This window comes from Diabrotica virgifera, chromosome 8 (assembly GCF_917563875.1).
Source record: "Diabrotica virgifera virgifera chromosome 8, PGI_DIABVI_V3a".
NCBI lineage: Eukaryota > Metazoa > Arthropoda > Insecta > Coleoptera > Chrysomelidae > Diabrotica > Diabrotica virgifera.
The window spans coordinates 33,631,420-33,653,427 of NC_065450.1; the positions used below are offsets into that span (position 1 = coordinate 33,631,420).

At 32.4% G+C, this 22,008-nt stretch overlaps 1 protein-coding gene across 7 annotated transcripts in view; it reads left to right on the plus strand.

Annotated features, from left to right (window-relative positions):
- The window catches only part of LOC114336519 (TLD domain-containing protein 2), a 911,210-nt gene that overhangs the window by 682,338 nt on the left and 206,864 nt on the right, over positions 1 to 22,008 (plus strand). For all 7 annotated transcript variants that reach the window (XM_050659400.1, XM_050659401.1, XM_050659405.1 and 4 more), the window contains one exon: positions 1,934 to 2,067. In XM_050659400.1, the coding sequence (XP_050515357.1) occupies positions 1,934 to 2,067 (134 nt within the window). The remainder of the gene's footprint in view (positions 1 to 1,933; positions 2,068 to 22,008) is intronic.

The following is a 22,008-nucleotide window of genomic DNA, read 5'->3' on the forward strand; positions in this document are numbered from 1 at the left end:
TGTAAAATCTAAATGCTAATCAAAATAAATTCTGACTTTTTTTTAAGTGTCTCATGCCTGGTTGCACCACCTCAAGCTTAAGATCTGTTGGTGCAATTAGACATCAAAGATTTCTAACAACTGTTATCGACAACTCAATAATTGTGTCATTTTTTTTTTCTTCAAAATGAAATAATTTAATTGTTTCCGTATACACACCACGAAACACACACACTAAATACACCTCTTTGCTTTTTAGCTAATAATACTCTTAGTATTTAGTGAGCCAGGACAGCAAGCCGCATTTCTTTTATTCTTCATTTATTTTTTGTCTTTGTATATATGTACCTCGGATAAATAATTATGTGCTAGTAGATGTATGTCTGTTTAGAATTTTAAAAACTTTAAAGAAACATTCTATAATTTATTATAGTTTTCAACGCTTAGTGAAAAATTTTTCGAATTTATATGGTTTGATTTATATCACATTCACTGGGCCTTTTCTACTGTTTTAAAAAGATGTTACTATCCGCTCTGAGCTCGTAGGTAGAGGGATATTTAAAAATTCGCGAGCGCCAGTAGTGACAAGTCAATGAACTTTAACTGGAAATTTGACGTTCTGCATTAAAAGTTTCATATAATTTTTACTAAATGTCTCATTTAAAAGGCCGAAAGTTCCTTAGAATAAACAAAAAGTTTCTTTTGAACGAGATATTTAAATTTAAAAATCACACTAAATTTTCTGTTTTTTTCACCCTATAACTGATTAAAATAACAGAAATTTTCAGAGACTTTTGACCCTCGATAATAATGTAGTCTTTCATTCTGCGTTTAAATTTTTCAAATATACTTATTGGTTCTCTCAGGATTCGAAAAATAGGAATGAATTTAAAAAGAGGTGGTGCGAAATTTTACATTTACGCCCTTAATTAATTATTTAAGTGCAATAAATGCATAATTTAATATTTAAGAGGTATTATACTATAAATATATTAAATTATTATACTTTTTGCAGAATAAATTTTTTCTAATATTATCTGTCAACATAAACTTCAAAACGATAAGCAAAATCTTAAAAATAATCATAATGAATAATAAATTCTGTACTTACTGATTGGTATTAACTATCGACTACAATCCAATTATGTACTTCTTTGCGTTGTAAATATTACACGATAAGTATTAAATAATAAGTTTGAAACAATTATTATTTACTTTTCTCCTTTCCTCTTTAAATTTCCGGCCGAAACAGTAAGTCATCCGCTAGATGGCGATATCAGCCATACCAGCGAAACTCACAGAGGATAGGCAACACTTTTCTCTTTCCAGCGAAATTGCCAACGAAAGTTGTATATACTATTAATCCGCTAAGTAGGTGGCGATACCAGTGAAGCTCAGGGCGTATACTCTGTGTATTGAATTTACTTAACTCAGACCTAACTGTCTCGTAAATGTAGTAATTAGTTTTGTGCTATTGTCAGATGTTGACTTCAACTCGAAGTGGCTGGAAATTACTATAGGTACAACCAAGGATTAAAAATTTTAGTCCTTAGTCTAACTTAGAATTTTGAAGTTATTCAATATTAATTCTAACTCAAAAGTAAGAAATATTCGCATATAGTTTGTCAACAAAATAAAACTGCATCAAAACAAAAGGATATTTTATTTTAGAAACCTTATTTCAGAAATTTTAGTTATGTTCCTTTTAATTGAGGTCATAAAACTGCATCAAAACAAAAGGATATTTTATTTTAGAGACTTTATTTCAGAAAATGCAGTTATGTTAATTTTAATGGAGGTCATTTTATGTTATGAGTTATGTATATCTAGTATTCGTCATTTTGACATAATGAAAAGGCCCATTGTGAAAATTTCTTTAAAGTTACCGTATTATTGGATCCTCGAATGCGACAAAACTTAAAATTATTTAATATGCCATAAACTTTGTTTTCAGGCGTTCATCGGTGGGAACTTTCATGAGACAACCGACAGAAAGTAGCTCAAAATCAAAAACCCCTGCACCAAAACTGGATTACAGATCGATGGTATCTGTGGAAGATATGCCAGAATTATTCGTTTCGTTCGATAGTGAGTATACTTTTATAGCAACGAGATTGATATTTTTACATAGATTTAGATGTTTCTAGGTTTTTCAAAATCAGTTTTGTAAAAATAGGTTAGCTGTATTTTTTTTATTTACGGAAACTATTTCTAAGCTTTGACGGCGAAATTTACGGATATAATAGGCACAATAAGAACAAATTTTTTCTTGTAAAAAAAATAGAAAAATTGACAATACAAAGTACATCATCTGCCCCAAAAATGACAATATTCATAAATAAATGTTAATTGTAATTTAAATCTAGGCAAAAAACTCAGAGATAAAATAGAGGAAACTGGAAAACATTAAGGAAATATTTAATAAAAGAAAAAATGAATGGAATAAGCAAAAAAATATAAAGAAAAAAACGGATTGTGATCTCGAACGTCAAAGGTAAAGTAAAAAATAGGTTAAGGATCGAAATACAGACAGAAAAGTGAGAAACAAAGAAAAGGGGCGAGAAGCAGAGTTTCGGAGAATAATAAGACACAGTATAAAGAGATAATAAAAATGTTAAAGATATAAAATTCCGGAAAATTACATATTACACTACAAGAATGCATTAACTTATCTGTAAAAATCACTAATAGGCCTGGATCCCGCGTACCAAAAAAAGTTTATTAATAACAAGCTGAAAATTTGTTAATAGCTTAACGGTGTCTAGTCGGACAAAATTTGATGTACGGAAACACTGGAACAGGGGAAGTTTTAATTGTGGAACAGGTTACAGGTTTCGAACGTCAGACTACGAAAACGTCACATGTATTTTGTTGGACAGAAGCTCCAATTGATTTGTTACCCTTTCATTAAACTCTCATGCAAAAACCGGGAAGCTAGGACAAATAATCCCCGGACAAATAATCCCCGGACAAATAATCCCGGACAAAAAATCCCCAGACAAATAATCCTCGGACAAAAAATCCCCACAAAAAATCCCCACAAAAAATCCCTGACAAATAATTCCCACAAATTGTTTTGGACAAAATATCCCCACAAAAAATCCCGGACAAAATATCCCCAAGAAATATATGTACAGGGTGAGTCATAACTATAGGGACATAGACTAAGGACAGGTTATTTGGACCAAAATATGGCTATTGGGACAAATATGCCTTAATAAAATGTTGCTGAGAAAAAAGATACAGGGTGTTAAAGTTTATTTTTGTTTTTCGTTTTTTGCTAATAGTTTCCCTGTATATTTATAAATTGCTATCAAAATTGGCACAGAGGCATAATCTTAGACAAGAAATAGTATTTTATCTACAATTTTACGTTTTGTCATAGAGGGCGCCACGTGGATCATTCCTGATGATCAAATTGAGTCTAAACTTTTTCTGATGAAACTTTTTAGTAATTTTTATTAGAAAATATGACGTAAAAATCATTTTTACGTAAAATTGGTACTCTTGTTTAAACATGATAATTTCAACCGTTTTCGATAAAAACGCAGTCGAACTGCTTAGAGTCTTAAAAAAGGATTTCAAATATTATTTCATTTATGAAAAGTATGCTTTGGACTGTGAGATAATTGTTGTTGGTAAATGTCATTTGTTCAGAGTAAATTATTTTTGATGTGACAGTGTAGTGTAGTGTTGCATTTTTAAAAGTAATCACTACTTTTTTGATTGAAATGCCTCGTCACAATCATTTCAGTTGCAATTTTGTTTATTAGTTTGGTATTTGATATCCCCTTTTGAGTTCCTGAAATCTTCAATTGCGTTTTTATCGAAAACGGTTGAAATTATCATGTTTAAACAAAAGTACCAATTTTACGTAAAAATGATGTTTACGTCATATTTTCTAATAAAAATTACTAAAAAGTTTCATCAGAAAAAGTTTAGACTCAATTTGATCATCAGGATTGATCCACGTGGCGCCCTCTATGACAAAACGTAAAATTGTAGATAAAATACTATTTCTTGTCTAAGATTATGCCTCTGTGCCAATTTTGATAGCAATTTATAAATATACAGGGAAACTATTAGCAAAAAACGAAAAACAAAAATTAACTTTAACACCCTGTATCTTTTTTCTCAGCAACATTTTATTAAGGCATATTTGGCCCAATAGCCATATTTTGGTCCAAATAACCTGTCCTTAGTCTATGTCCCTATAGTTATGACTCACCCTGTATACTCATATATTTGAATGTATCATCGATGCCGTCAGCAAAAAGAACAATATCGTCAGCGAATCTCAAATGACTAAGAATTTCTCCGTTGACATTAATTCCGTTTTCACTCAGATTTGCATTCTTAAACATAATATGCTCTAATAATGTACACAGTTTTGGCGAAATTGTGTCTCCCTGTCTCATTCCCTGTTTTATTTTAAATGCGTTGGTGATGCACACAGTTAATAGGCCATTTTTTGAACATAGTTATTCAAAGCAGAGTGAGCAAAATATTTAAACGAATAATTACAACATGATTCCCACAGCCTTCCCATATCCCCATTCCTCAATTCCCCATATCTTCCACGATTTTTGAAAAAAATTCACTCTTTTGTCATGTAAATTTTAAAGTTTTCGGCATGGAATTGGAATTCGAAATTTAGTAAAATTTCGAGAAAACTTTTAGAGAACTATTCGGCAGCAAATATTTCTTAGGGATTTTTTGTCCGGGATTTTTTGTGGGGATATTTTGTCCAAAAAAATTTGTGGGGATTATTTGTCCGGGATTTTTTGTCCGGGGATTTTTTTTCTGGGAATTTTTTGCCGAGGGATAATTTGTGGGGATTTTTTGTCCGGGATTATTTGTCCGGACCCCGAAACCAGACTGCTATTTACCACCAACATAATTCCTGCCATTTGACATGTTCTACGTGTCAGACTTATTAAAACATATTTGTCGGGCAAACATTTTTTCATATATTATCTAAGGTTTGCTATTGAATAAACTTAAAAACAACCTGCTAATTTTCATAATCATAAACTTGTCAGGATGACACGTTCCACAATTAAAATCACGTTCCACAATTAAAACTTCCCCTGTTCCAGTGTTCCCATACATCAAAGTTTGTCCGACTAGACATCGTTAAGCTATTAACAAATTTGTTCTATATAAGGTCTATATATTCTAAGGTCTATAATTGAACAGACTACCAACTAAAAAATATATAAGCAAAGAGAAATCCAAAGAACCGCAGAATTAAAGGTTTCTTACGCTGGAAAACAAATTATAGTTACAACGTATATCCGAGCCTTCTACAATTTACAAGGCAAACTGACAGGGATGGGTAATCTACAATAAGCATTCTATGACACATCAATTCATACAGGTAAAAATCCAACGAATTTGATTCCTAGCACTCAATTCGTGAGTAAGCGAAAGTAATGAAAGTCAGTTTAAGATTTAATTTCGTTTTAGAGACAACTAGCATCTGTTTATCGTCACCCTAATTAGCAAAACTCCTAACTCCAAAACGACAAATTGTTCAGGAGGCGCAAAAAAGCTGATACGGAGTTAGTTACTTTTTCGCTTATATTTAGTTTTTACATTTAGGTGGAGTTACAGGATTTGGTTAAAAGACTTAATTACTTAATTTGGTTAAAAGAATTGATTTACAAACAGGTGATTTACAAACCTACTACAGTAGGTATACATAGACATGGTGCAGTCGATAAAAAAAGCCACTGATGCCTTAGATGAAGAAGAAACGACAAGAAATACCAACCTAGTATGGAATTGTAAACTCGATGATCAAAAGGAATAAAGCAGAATGCACAAATGGCACAAAAAAAGAAAATGGCCAACATAAATATCGTCAAGAGCAAACAAAATTCAGAAACATAATAACTAATAGCCGTTAACAAAAACGAAATCTGGGAATGGAGATGGAGGCAGGTAGTGTCATCTAGGTGAAAGTAGACATGCAGAAGCATGGATATTTATCAGAAACATGAGGAAAAGTGATAAAAGCAAAACGAACATCCAAATCACCTACATAAACAAATGAAAAAGTAACTAAACTCAAAAGAAATCAAAAAGAACGGAAAAATCAGACGTATTGTAATAGTTTTTTTTTTACTTGAAAAACTTCATTTTAGTAAGGAAGTAGGTAGATATTTTATTTCAAGTAAATATTATATACTAAAGACATTAAAATATTAATTATATCATTTTTAATTTATGATCTCGCTATTGTCATGTGTTCGTAATTCAAAGGGTACTTTAATTATAATGAAAAATAGTAATAAAATAGCATACCAATATGAAATTAAGAGATCTTTATCAAATTTATGTTTTAATGATTTAAATTTGATTTCTTAAGTTGACTCTCTTTGCAATATTGATATAAATCTTGGTTGAAGCTTATGCCCCACATACCTTTGTCGAAGATGGGTCACAATATCCTTCTCAATATCATTTTTTCAAACGTATTAATAAGGTTTGTTGTCTTTTCTGTCATGATCCGTGTGTCTACCCCGTATGTTGCTATTGATCATATGATGATTTTATATATTTTGAACTTTAAGGGTGTCTTTGGATCCAAATACCTGCGACAGAGAAGTATGCTTTGTTAGCAAGCATTATCCTTTTTCATATTTCCTCCTCCTTGACGCCGTTCTCAGTATCTGTACGCCTAGGTATGTGAGCTGTTTTACTACTTCAATATTTGAGTCGATTGTCAAATGTTGCAAGTTTAGTTATTTCCTTGTTTGTATTAGGGCTTTAGTTTTATCTACGATGACGGCTAGTCATACATATTTCTTTCGCATTTTATTCAAGCTCCACATAAAGTTCTGTGATGTCTATTGCCGTTTGTCCTATCAAGTTAACTTTATCTGCGTTATTATTCTTGGTACTCTGTTATTGTTCATTGTACTCCAGAGCATATTTGATTTCTTTTTTAGAGATCTCGCAATGTGTTCGGATCTGATTTGTAATCGACTTTTATTACTATTTTTAATGAGAATAATAAGGCCTATTAGGCCTATGTTCAGCAGTGGACTTCTGAGGCTGGGTGATTTGATTATTATGCTACACACGAAATAGTTACATGTGTAGTTTTCCTTTATAGATTTAGTAATGTTTTCATATTTATTAAATGGCCTTTTTCTGTATCGTCATATATTTTCTTTGCTTCTTGGACTCTTTTGGTTATATTTTCTATATGCTTATAGTAATACAAACCATACAAATTGTTTTATACTTAATTTGTTATTCATCTAAAGAAATGATCATTTTGTTTGTATTTAAAAATAATTAATGTGGACTAGCATAGAACCAATATTATAACTAAATTACCCTTTTGTTAAATAGTTAAATTATCATCTAAATTTACAGATCTTCAGATTAACTCGTCCAAAACACTTCATATGAAAAGAGTAAATGCTTTTTGCTTACCAAACAGTAACGGAATTTATAAATATGAATAAAATAAAATGTAAGGCCAGTATCTTGCCGCTGGGCTACGGCCGTCCACAGGTCATAGCAGTATTAATCTCCTCCACATACATATCTTGTCTAAGCGTCTCCAACCAACTCTTCTTTAGTCTTCTTCTCCCACTGTTTACAGGATCAGTGAAATACGTAAATCAGTAAATTTTTTAATATTGGAATATTTCTTACTAACACGACTTCAGTATACATACATTAAACACCAAAAAATATAACTTTGTAATTCCCTTGTTATCTAATATAAAATTATTAGCGATCAAAACATTTTTCAAAAATTGGAAGTAAGGACCTCCATGAAAATGACTACTTATAGTGCGGGATCCGAATATAGGTCGACCTGCTTTCCGGATGAAACATTTTTTTATTAAATTCCATACATAGACAAATATTTCTAGCATGGGTTGCCTATCAAAATCGTGTCATAGATATCCTTAAGGGGGGGAGCGTGGCGGTTGAAATCAATATTTCAAGCACATTTCTTTTGAAAGTATGGTAGAATTATTTTAATTTTAAATTAAATAGGCATATTCAGTACAATTCGTATATTATTCTAGAATACATTCAAGGAAAAATATTGAAAAATAAGCCAACGGTGGCAAATTTTCAAAGACACCTCAAAAAACAATGAATTTTGCGGTGGACATCAGAACTCATCATTGGATCATGGTAAATAAAAAATTCAAAAAGATTTTATTAACTTATGAGTTTCTCGAGGTAACGCTGTCGAGTTTTTTTAGTTTTATCGAATTTTGACTTTTTGATATCACTCAAAAGTCAAAACAAGGATTTTTTTTGCAAAAAGGGTGAAAATCAATATATTAATTATTATCAAACATAAAATAAGCATAAAACAAAACATATCTCGACAGCGTTACCTCAAGGAATGTCTAAAGAAAATATATACAAAATTTCAGGTGGGTTGGTCAAGTAGTTTTTGAGTTACAATGTCTACAGCCTTTGAAAAAAGCAGTTTTTAGAAAAACGCGTTTAAAGTATTGTCAACTTTTATTTTCCATTTCTTTTTGTCTGTTAAATCGTAAAGTGATGCACACCGGTATATGTTTTTGAATCGCGGAATAATTTACAAAAGAAAATGAGAACAGCTGTTGACCGTTTCTCACTACGCTCAAGCGCGCTGGCGCGAACTTACTGCAAAGCGAGTCGAAGGTAGGGAGATAGTGTTGAATATCCTTCGACTCGCTTTGCAGCAGGTTCGCGCCAGCACGCTTGAAGGTAGTGAACAACGGTCAACAGCTGTTCTCATTTTCTTTTGTAAATTACTCCGCGGTTCAAAAACATATTCCGGGGTGCATCATTTTACGATTTGACAGTCAAAAAGAAATTGAAAATAAAAGTTGACAATACTTAAACGCTTTTTCCTCAAAACTGCTTTTTCAAAAGTTGTAGACATTGTAACTCAAAAACTACTTGACCGACCCACCTGGAATTTTGTATATATTTTCTTTAGACATTCCTTGAGGTAGCGCTGTCGAGATATTTTTTGGTTTATGCTTATTTTTTTCTTTAGCAGTAATAAATATATTGATTTTCACCCTTTTTGCAAAAATTCGTTATTTTGACTTCCTGAGTGATATCAAAAAGTCAAAAGTCGATAAAACTAAAAAACTCGACAGCGTTACCTCGAATAACTCATAAGCTAATACAATATTTTTGAATTTTTTGTTTACCATGATCCAATGATGAGTTCTGATGTCCACCGCAAAATTCATCATATTTTGAGGTGTCTTTAAAAATTTGCCACCGTTTGCTTATTTTTCAATATTTTTCCTTGAATTTTTTCTTGAATAATCTATGAATTGTACTGAATATGCCTATTTAATTTAAAAACAAAATAATTCTACCATACTTTAAAAAAAATGTGCTTGAAATATTGATTTCAACCCCTTCGGCCCTCCCTTAAGGATGACACGATTTTGATAGGCAACCCATGCTAGAAATATTTGACTATGTATGAAATTTAATAAACAAGAATGTGTGTGTACTTTGTACGTACGTAAGAAGTTATACTTCTACTACATATTATGTGATTTTTAAGACTATACCAAAAATTTAAAAAAATAAAAGAATAAAACGCACACAAACACATTGAAAAATGCCACAAAGAAAAAATGATTTCTGGACGATAATAATTGTTGGCAAAAATTTTAAATACGCATTTGCTGAAAAAAAAATTATATAACAAATATTCTTACAATCATAATATGCATAAAAAAATAAAAAAATAAAACTTGCATCGGGAATTGAACCCTTGAATTTCGTGCCGCTTTGACTCATAATCGAAGCGTAGACTCACTCGTCCAATCGCACATTATTTATCATGTGGAAAAATACGGTAACTGAACGTTTTACTGTTTGACACTTGTTTTGAAAATTATGTAGTTTAAATTTTGTGGAAGAAAATATAAAAATATAACAAAACAGTAAGAAAACAATATATTAGATGAAGATTGGTAGAACTTTTGTTGGTAATCAAATTAAGTATGTAAATCAAAGCATTACATACCTACTAGATAAATAAATCTACGCCAAAAAATCATAATTTAAAAATAAAAATCGAACCTAATTTGGGATTTCTCTCTAAAATCCGCATTCTTGAGAAAATAAATGTATGTATTTCAACCTAATCCAAATGTATAATTACAATATGATTATAATAAAAACTAGGTACTTACCAAATTAGAATGAGTTTTCCTTGTCCAAAATAGTCCAAAAGTCCAAAAATATAGGTATATGAAAACTATTTAAAAAGGCAGTATAACTATTAACTAACTTTTGTTTGTTGTTTCTTTTCACACAAATTTTAAAACGCAACAACCATAAATAATCTAACTACAGCTGTGCCACAGCCACCATATTGAATAATTTTTGACATGTCATTTGAACATCCAATCAGAACAAAGTTATAATGCGCATGCGCCCGGTCGCTAGGTTTTCCCATATAAAAATTTACCCTCTATCGCCGGTAAAGAAGTATAACTTCAAAAAATGTGTCATCCGGAAAGCAGATGGGTGCAGATTATGGGTGTCTATTAGAGACATGACACAGTCGAAATATCAGTCTCTTTTTTCACTTTCTGAGTCTGCTATTTTCCTGTCTGTATTTATTATTGCTGTAAATATCTGACTTACCAATAAAAATACCTTCATTATTATGGAAGGGTATGTTTTTCGTGTAATCACATATGTGATCGTCAGTAAATAGACATCAAATGATGATTGTAGAAAGCTATTTGTCATTTTTATTGAGTCTCCTTCCAATTGTCTTATTACATATTTGAAGTACATGCACTATTATTAAAAACCGACGTTCAGGTTGAGCAACGATTGAGTGGTCTTGATATATGATTCTTATAATAATTTAAAGAAACCAAATAAATATCCTGTAAATATAAAATTATGCACATACGGAGACCAATATGAAATATTTTCTGAAAAACCGGAGTTTTTGGTAGTCACTGTAGTTAAACTTCTTTTTGGCAGTATTCAATCTTCTAGATTTTTTTGTACTTCCTTATAACTTTCAAACTGTTTTTCTATTCAGTAACCAAACAAATTCTAAGTGCAAATGTGTGCTTATTATACATCATTTTAGTTATAATGAGTAAAAATCGATTTTTCGGGACGGATGTCAAAGGACAGGAACGCGAGTGCGAGTGCGTGTTCACATTCAGCCACTCTCGCTCACTTGCCGCAGGCAAAGAGGTAAGTGAGTAAGTGAGCAAGACGATGTTGTCGTCACATTCCATCCTTGAGAGTCGTTCGGTAAATGAGTTGTGAGGATATTAGTTAGGACTGATGTGAACACTTCACTCGCGTCGATATTGTATTTCGGGCAATATTTCCGGCAGCGACAGGAGCAGTAGCAAAGGCTGAGTGTAAATCTGGCATAAGAGTTAGTAAACAAAAAGTATTTACCTTCTTTTTTAAATCATTTAACTGCTGCGTAGAATGAAACTAGTTCATTTTTGATTTTCTGTTTAATCGCTGCAGTTCGCGCCCCATATCATGGGCTAGATTATTTTGGTAGGTTTTGCATGAACGCACAGCGCCATTCACTCAATACACATTTCTGACATACACACCATATCGTTACACTACACAGCCATATTTTAACACCGCACTATGTCATGTGGAATGTGTGTATTTATATGTGTTTGAAAATTAGTTAGATGATCAGTTGCAATTATTATATAAGAACATTCACTGCTAAAATAGGTTTTAAATGAATATTATAAACCACATGAGACACTGATTTAAGTCGATAGTTCAGTAGATTGGCGTACTCACTTCATTGTTAATACTATAGTAAGTACTTAGCGAGCAGCATCTACTCATTTAAAAGTCTTAGTTTAAATTTTTCTTAGTTCTTTTTAGAATTTATAAAACTTGCATCAGATCTGTTATGACCTATGATATTGAATCAAGAGAAGACACCAATCAAACCAAAATCATGCTACGAACAGCCAAAATGAAGACAGTAAGAGCAATTGAAGGGAAAACAAGGAGGGATAGAATACGAAACAACATCATCAGGGAACAATGTGGCGTGCAAGATGTTGTAAGATGGGGTAGGCAAAGACGAAGAGAATGGTTCAGTCATGTAAAAAGAATGGAGGAGCACATACTACCAAGAATTGCGCTAGAAGGAAAACCAGCTGGCAAGCGTCCACCGGGGAGACCACCAAAAAGATAGAGAGATAGTTGGCAGTCTACCTCTCAAGGAATACTTCAACGTCGGAATTAACAGATCGACAGATCTATAACCAGTATAGAAGAAGAAGGAGTTTAAATTTAAAATTGACTCTGCAGCTTTAAATTGAAATCCGCGAGGGATTTGGGTCGGAGATAAATAAGTAGTACGCTTATTCAGTCATCTCTCTCGGAAGGGCGTAAACTAAGATCACTATTCAAGAAACACAACAAATGAGTTGTCGAATAAAACAGGAGAACATATTTCACCAAAATTAATAAGGAACTTGCACATTTTTTTTATTACATAATAATGTTCAGTTTTGTATATTGCAATAATATATACCAGTTTGTTGAGATTGGAGTTTGATACAGTTTTTGAAGGAAAGGAAAGAAGGTTTACTATTGAAAATAAAACCATTTTGTAAAAGTACAAATTTTCTATGAATAGTTCAAACGATCAAAAACACTTTTAACGTCACATAACTGTATTTTTTACTGACGTTTATAATGTCTAATTTAAAATTATATATACAATTGGTGTAGAATGTAAACATACAACCCCGTGACGTCACGACGCGATTTGGGGTGGCTGGTATAAGTTGAATTTTTAGTCGTCTTTAGGGGCCAAACGAAAGACAAACAAAACTTTTTTATCTTTGATACAGGTTCTAAATATGTTCTGTTGTGATTTATACCATTTTTTCGAATTTAAAATTTTATGCAAGTTCCCTATTGCAATAGTTCTGAAGCCAATATTTACTGAAAACACTCAATAGCATGAATAATCCATAAGAATGAATATGAGTAAACAATTGACCAAATTAGTGCGCCATCAACATTTTAAAATATTTTTCGATATAATTATTAACTGTCTTACAAGTGGGGTCTGAATACACAAGAAAAAAGAATTTCCAGTATTCGGCTGTACACCATTAATCACAAAAAAATAGTTAAAATCCTTTATAAATGGTATATTTAATTTAAAAATTCCCCTTGAAGGGCTAAATCACAAAACGTTTTCGAACTAAAGAGTTATTTATCAGTACTGTTAACGGATTTTTATGTTTGAGCCACCAAAATATAGGGGTGAAAACCCTTCAAATGTTGTACATTTGTAGAAAATTTACATGTTTATATTAAATTAATTGTGATGTTTAAAATAATCCTAAATTTTACATCGGGCAACACAGGACCCCCCACAACCCGCGGGTGGCCCGTTCATAGGGTAGAACCTCACATTACGGACTGTAAATAGCGACTGTAAATAGCAACTTGCTATTTACAGTTTACAGTTACTATTTAAAATCCGTAATGTGAGGCTCTACCCTATGAACGAGCAACCCGCGCGTTGTGGGGGGTCCTGTGTTGCCCGATGTAAAATTTAGGATTATTTTAAACATCACAATTAATTTAATATAAACGTAAATTTTCTACATATTATAAAATATACAACATTTAAAGGGTTTTCACCCCTATATTTTGGTGGCTCAAACATGTAAAAACCTGTTAACAGCACTGATGATGAACTATTTAGTTCGAAAACGTTCTGTGATGTAGCCCTTCAAGGAATTTAAAAAAAATTAAATATACCTTTTATAAATTTGCTAATTTTCTGGGATCTGAATCTTCTGTGATGTTTGAAGTCTATGTACATAGATTGTAGATCTTAGATCTGTATCGAAATTGAAAAATTTTGTTTCTCATCTTCGGTAGTGTATTTTCAAAGTTCTCACTGTCTAAATTGGTCATCTTAGTATTGAGATGATGTCTCAGAGGGCAGTGTTTGGTGAGAATGCCAATTTATTGTCTTCTTTGCTAATTTAAACCAAGAATTTTGACGTTTCATGCAATAATTGACGTGGCTTTTAGTTAGATTAGATATCCGACCCAAGAAACTTACCAAGTATGTATATTTATTTGTCAACATCATCACTTCTTATTATCGTTGCTTATCACTAGGCACCAGGCACCAATTTCATTCAGATTACCTTGTTTGGTGTCAGTTTCTTTAGTCATATGTTAAGTGAGCTCTACACTCTCGCGAAGTTCCTCGACGAAGTACTAGGGAAGGTTGTCCGAAGTGCATCTCTACACACTCGTTCAACTTCGAGGAACACATTCACGCGGGGAGAAACTAACTTCGAGTCCTTTGACTTGGTCGCAAAAACCGACACAGAATGGAAGTAGGCCGAGAAGTACCTCTCTACACTATCGTGCTCGCTGAACTTCGATCAACTTCGCGAGTAATATAGTGGACGCTTTACAATCCCAAACCAGATTCGACTATTAAGAACTTCAGAGGTTTTAAAGTGGTTTGGCCATCTTTTTCAAGCTAATGAAATTTAGAGATGTCTTAGAATAATTCACTGTATCTCTGACATAACGTGTCTTTTGGAACTTTCTGAAAATACAGTGTTTAGACAAATTTTTTTAAGTTATGCTGGTGAGAGTAGCTCCTTGGCCCGACGGGCAAAAAGTGAATCAGTTTGACGCGCGGAGGGGCTACCCCCACCATTACAACTTTAACAATGTCCCTATGCTCGTTTAGTTGTCCGATTTCAATTTTTCAAAGTGCGCTTGATCCTTTCTTTATATGTAAAAAATCGAATATTTAAAGCAAGTATTTTGGGCCCAGCGTAATTTTGCAAATTTGCAATTTTTTTCCTAGGACTTTTCCTAGGCAAACTATGAATGCTGTAATTGTGTTTAGGGGGTCTAAAAAATTTAAAGAAAATACTGCATTGTTTTGCACTTTTTTTCCCAATTATTGCTATTTTTAAAAAAATAAACGTTAAATTTTCAATTTCTATGCGCAAAAAGCAAAAAATGTTCGTTTTTTTTTAGATTTTGTTAAATAAAAAATTAAGCACAAGGTTTACGACTGGCAGATATAGTGTCGATAAACTTATACATATATTTCCAGCACTATGATTATTATTGGTCGCATTGATCTTATGATGCAGCTATATTATTATTCATATTTCTGATCACCTAACTACTTTTTTGTAGTAGCAAACATTGAAATTATATATTTGTATAATTTTTGAAGATAACGCAGTCTAAAAAGTAAGATTTTTTGGATTAATCATTTGTATTTGTATATTAATCAAAATTTTGTATTATTTCTAATTGGTACTAAGATGTTTATTTGGTTAGATGTTATAAAATTGTTGAGCGGTTATAAATTTGGTATAAACTTCAGAAATGTTCCAAAGATGACCGAAGTAGATATTTATTGAAAGTATTTTATAAGCACAAGTGTCCTTTTAGCACAATACATTTAAGAATATTAGTATAATTTCAGCCTGATATTGTATAAAAGATTATTAACTTACACTCAAACTGTCATAACTTATAGAAAAGATTGTGAACTTACATGAATCTTGTCAATTTCATGAGTTTCAATGACAATATCCCACATTTTTTAAGAGAAATATCGCTATGACATTACTAGATAGATGCATTTGGCCTCTAGATGTCAATATTGTTAACAGTATATCATAATTAAAATATGGTGCAATATATGTTTACGTTTAAAGATATTTTGATGTTTATCGGACAATCTGGGAAATATTGCGTCGGGTATGGACTATATTGTGCAATGCTGGTTAAGTTTTGTTGTGGTATTTATATTTAACACCATTAAAATATGACTACAAAGAGCAAAAATAAATCTAAAAAATATATTTTAAATTGAGTTATGGTCTATAATTATTTACCAGCAGTCTTGTCGATCTTGTACCACTATTTCTCATTGTCTCACAATTATTTTCTCCAGATTCTCCCTGACTGCATCTTTCTAACTTTTTCTAGACCATCCTACAGACTTTCTCCCATCTGGCATTTCCCAAAACACATCGTTTATAAGGCGATTGTCGTTACTGCTTAACACATGCCCTGTCCATCTGGGTCTATTGGGGTTATAAACATAGGCGTAACCGGGGGCTTTGGGGGTTATAACCCCCCATTTGGATGTACTTTGAGCTCTATACGCTTAACACTATTAGTCAACCCCCGAGAGACCATCAAGTAGTTGTACCCCCCCCTTAGGACCATCCTGGTTACACCTCTGGTTATAAATCTGACTAGATTTTCCTTTCCGAGGAGAGACTCGAACTGGTTATTATATTTACGCCTCCATTCGTTTGTCACGCTGTCTCTGCAATATATTTACTTCCCTTTTTGTTAGCGTCCATGTTTTGTTTCCATACGCGACTGCTGGCCGGATTATGGTTTTATATAGCTGGAAGTTTGTACATCTTGAGAGAAGTTTTGGTTTCATTAGATATTGCATTGCAAAGAAAGATCTGATTCCTGCCATTATTCGCGTTTCAACTTCTCCATCTATTTTGTTGTCATTGTTGATTGTTGCTCCTAGATATTTCAATTCCGTAACCACTTCGAAGTTATGATCGTTTATAGTAATATTTTGTCGTTGTTTTGAAACAACCATGTATTTTGTTTTGTCTTTATTTATTTGTAGACTGATATTTAATGCAGCTTCTTCAAAGCTCGAGAAAATATCCTTGACTGTTAATGTTGATTGTGCCACTTCATCTACGTTATCGGCAAAGGCGAGTACGATTTTTACTTCCCGAAATTTTGACACTCTATTAGCTTTCATTGAAGCGAATATTTCTATGTCAAATCTTCCATTACCATAAACTCCCCATGAAATACCTTTGGCGATTTATCAATAAGATGGTTAGCCAACAGGCAATCACCGTTTAGTTCATTGTAAAGTGCTTTAGTGGTAGTTGGTTCAAGCCAGACTTATTTTAAACGTAGCCATATAAAATCTAAAGGAAATCTGTAACGTTTAAGTAGATTCGCAAATGAATCAAGTCGGCCGATGGATGAGTAGTACGATCAGAGATAAGAGCTCATGTTTCTTTGAAAATCATTTTATTGTACCCCATAAGCGAAGGGTCTATATAGCCTGTAGCGTTCAGGCGCGGATCCAAGGGGGGGTCAATGGGGTCAATTGCCCCCTCCTTGCGACTTCGCCCGGTGTCGCCTTTTTTAAGAAAGAGATAACTACGATGGAAAATAAATAGTGGGTTTTGTGCCCTGTTGATAACTGAATAACGGAATGAAACATAAAACAGAATTCCTTCTCCAAAGTACGTGTTCTCGGTCTTACTGTATGGTGTCGAGTCTTGGACTGTGGATAAAATCGATCTACTTACCTAAATCGCCTTGAGGCTTTCGAAATATGGTTCTATAGAAGAATTTTAAAAGTATCTTGGGTGAAGAAGATTCGAAACTCCACAATACTAGAACGTCTCAGCAAGACTACTGAGATTATAGAAAGCAACAAGAAGAGAAAAGTGGAGTATTTTGCACATGTAATGAGAAGTTTCAAATATAGGTTGCTACAAAATATTATGCAAGTGAAAATAGAAGGCAAACGCAGTCCAGGGCGAAAAAGCACTTCGTGGTTTATTTAGGGTGGCAGTGAATAAAATTAAGATAGCTATGATAGTAACCAACGTTACTACCAACGGGTAGACCCGTATTTTTCTTATGACAGGAAACAGTAAAATCTGTTTTTAGGGGCAGTATTTTCCAAATTACAATAATTTTGTGACCACCTAATATAACTCTATAAATATTTATGATCGAGTGAAATGTACTACAATTAATTATTATCGAGAAAAGTTGAAGGCTAAGTTGATGAAACTGATTAACCGATGCAAAAATCTATTTGTATAATTAATAAAGTAATATTTATAATAAATACATGTAATGTGCATATAAAACATATTGTGATTCGTTAATCAGGATTCTATATTGTGTTGTTTGCATACAAAAAGTGGATAATTATAAAACAGTGGATTGCGTAATTAACTGGAATTTTTTTGTTCAGTTACTTATTATTTAAGTCTATTAAATATAAAGAGTATTCCATTGTGTTATATGCAGATCTATAAATGTCTTTTAAGGGGGAATGCGCATATATTAGGGGCCTACACGAGACACTGACTTGTTTTTTTTAACTTTCTGTTATAATTTTCGACTTAACTTATGGTCTGTAATACACAACTGCAATAATTAACTAATTTGTAGTTGTAATGAAATTGACGTGAATGGGGAATAGCCAATAACTTTTCTCTTCATGTGTGTAACACTGTCAACAGCACCAGTTATGACAATATTATCAGCTTAGTCAGCAAGGCAGTTCTTTTTCATTTTTCTTAACAGGCAATCTGCTTATTTATTCTAGGATATCTTCTGAAGTGCTTTAAAGATTGTCCAATGCTTCTTGGCTCTATTGGCCATTTGTCTTTAGGTATTGGTACTGTTGTGTTTGCGTCATTTTATCAGGATGTTTCCTATAATATAAAATTTGGAATAGTTTATTTTGCACGGTTTAGGTAGGCTTTAGAACTTTTGAAAATACTTTAAATATATCACAGACAGTTAAATGAGGTTTAACTTGGAACAAAAAAAATGTCACAAAAGTAACCAATAAGTCTTCAACGTATTTCAGACTATTTTATTGTCTTTAAAATTGCTTTTTAAAATGATTGTACACACAAGTTAGGTTATGTAATGTATTTGTATAAAACGTATTTTTAATTTCTTATGTGGGGAGCCAAAGTGAAATGTGGATTGTACCATTTTGAAAGACTTAGGATCATGAGGAGGTCAATCTTAGCTAAAGTATCTCCTTTTCACCACCGCAAAGACGATTATGAAGACTCCTATCCTGACTAGCTTTTCTCAGAGGTAGCTCGGCTACTCAATAAGACAATGTTATCACAAAGACGAACGATCACAAAGGAGATCAAAGTATAACACAAAAATTTAGACAAACATTTTATTCTGTAAATAGGTAAACTTGTCTCCTGTACAAGGTGGCTGAAGGTCTAAAAATTTTTTTCTGAAAATAAAAAAAAAAGAAAATATATAGCAAACTGAAGCAAACAAAAGGATAAGGTGGATAGCTTGTTTAAGTGGAAAGTACTTTTTAAAATAAAATAACATTAATATTCGTTTGATCTCAGAAGTCTAAATAATATGCTAATGTGAAGGCAAAAGCAATAAATAGTAATAGTCCTGTCGCCAGGGGCGGTACAACGGCCTCCTTAATTCAGATGGGCTTACCTAAGTTTTTTATGTATTTTGACCCGTAGAACACGAATTTTTTTGGTAACAGTTGATCCAGATGTCGATAAGATTGTTAGAGAAAGGAATTGCAAAGGAATTGCCAAAGAACTTAAGGAATTGCATAACAGCGATTTTTCGCAAAACAAAACATTTTTTTGTATTTTTTGGGTCATTCTAAGCAAAAAAATGTTCTTACAAGTTTTTTCGTAGGATGCATAGTTTTCGAGATAAACGCGGTTGAACTTTCAGAAAATCGAAAAATTGCCATTTTTGAACCCGAATAACTTTTGATTAAAAAATAAAATAGCAATTCTGCTTACTGCATTTGAAAGTACAAGTCAAGTTCTATCGGTTTTGATTATTTGCATTGCTAAAGATAAATTTTTTTATTGTTAAACAAAGCTATAAACACATAGTGTTTTCCGTGCCCAATGCATGCGTTTTAATGTACGTAATCTACGTAGAAATTGTCTGTATGCGCGCCTACTTGTTCGATTTTAAACGGGAAATGCATTGAAAACATCATTTAAGCACTATGTATTTATAGCTTTGTTTAACAATAAAAAAATTAATTTTTAGCAATGAAAATAATCAAAATCAATTTGACTTGAACTTTCAAATGCGGTAAGCAGAATTGCTATTTTATTTGTTAATTTAAAGTTATTCGGGTTCAAAAAGCAGTTTTTCGATTTTTTGAAAGTTCAACCGCGTTTATGTCGAAAACGATGCATCCTACGAAAAAACTTATAAAAACATTTTATGCTTAGAATGACCCAAAAAATACAAAAAAAAAAAATGTTTTGTTTTGCGAAAAATTGCTGTTATGTGATTCCTCAAGTTCTTTGTTTATAACAATCTTATCGACATCCGGATCAACTGTTACCCAAAAAAATCGTGTTCTACGGGTCAAAATACATAAGAAAAACTTGGGTAAGTCCATCTGAATTAAGGAGACCGTTGTACCCCTCCTGGCGACAGGACTGTAATAAGTAAATAATTAAATGATATGCACAGTAATGCTGCGTATAAGATAATATAAGTAATGTTAAGTATTATTAAATACTAATATCATTGTTCTGAAGCTATTTCTTTGTGGCATCTTATGCAATTTACTATTTTATTGGGAAATAAGCAATATAATAACTAATATGCACAAAATTCTAAATTAAAGATAATATAATGTAAATAATAGCCAAAAGTAATTAAGAGGGAATAAGGATGAATACTTATTTCTAAATACAAGAAAATACAAATGAAGGTTTGAAGGGAAAGAAGGAGAAACACATTATTCTAATTAACCATCCAAAATGACGGAAGGCTTATTCCAAATTACGATTTTTTTATGGGCTTAGATTTGATATCGATATTATAATATCCAGTATCATTAACCTTTTGGAGCCCCCTTTTTTTAAGATATATCTGCCTTACTGCACAAACAGCACTTTTCGAATTAATTTGAATTATGATATTTTATAAAAAAATCATTTTAACATCTTCTGTATATTCCCGACATGCGCATTTCCCAACAGTACTGTATACAGTGCTGGCCAAAAGTCCCCCCCCTCGTATATTTAGCACGGTTATACTTGTAAGGTCTATTCGTAGAGCAAATCCTGAACTTACCCAGAGGGAGAACGCCTGAGAATTACAAAATTGGGCGTTCGACAAGGTCGAGTGTTTTCCTCTGAACACCTAATGCGCAGGCGTTCTCCCTCTGGGTAAGTTCAGGATACGTTCGTGGCATGCTGCGCAAATACGGCTATAATAGTGAAATTTGGAGGGAGGAAATAAGCGGACGCAGACTTATAGTCTGGGCTGATTATCGGAGAATAGGCCGTTTTTGGGAAAAGTTATTTACCAGCAATTTTATTGCTGGAATCGAATCTTATTATTGTATGTATTAATAATATAGGTATGCAAAGTCCGCAGATAGTGTGCTACTTTTTTTATAAACAAAATGGCGTTTGAAAATCGTGTTTTTTTCAATTTTTGCTCTATAACTCCAAAGATTTTAACTTTACACCAAAAACACTCAAATAAAAATTCACCGCAATTAAATTCTGCATAGAGACGTGTTTTTTCCGATTTACTTCGACGAAAGCTTTCCCCGGAAAAAGCGGGTTTTTCCAACAAAATCTTTAATTTTCAACTAAACTTTTAGATAAGTAATTGTTAATCAATAATTAAATAACTTGGTAGTGTAAAAGCCCTTTTCGTATACATTATAATTCCAGAATCCGATGGAAATTGAATAAACAGTTTAGCAACAATTGAATTGTTAATTAAAAATTTACGGTCGCTATAATAACGACAATAATTATGGTGCATAAGAATAACTATGATTTTTTCATAAAAAGACACTATACCTATCTAATGTACTTTACAGAATTGAAATTGGACTATTTAAGCGGCCTCAGGAATATTTTAAAATTATAAAGAATTTTTGGCTTATAAACAAATAGAATATCTCGGGAAATATTAAACTAAATTAAATTGTAATAACGGTATTTGAAAAACAGCGGCAGGATGCTTCTTTTAAAAGAAAAAACGTTTAATTATGATGAGTAGTTCCTGAGATACAACCGGTCAAAGTTGACCGGAGTTTACGGCAAATATATAAACAATAGGATTATAATTTTTAAACCGTTACCTTTTTATTTTTGTCCTCTTTCTCCGCACCAATTTTCATATCCTTAAAAT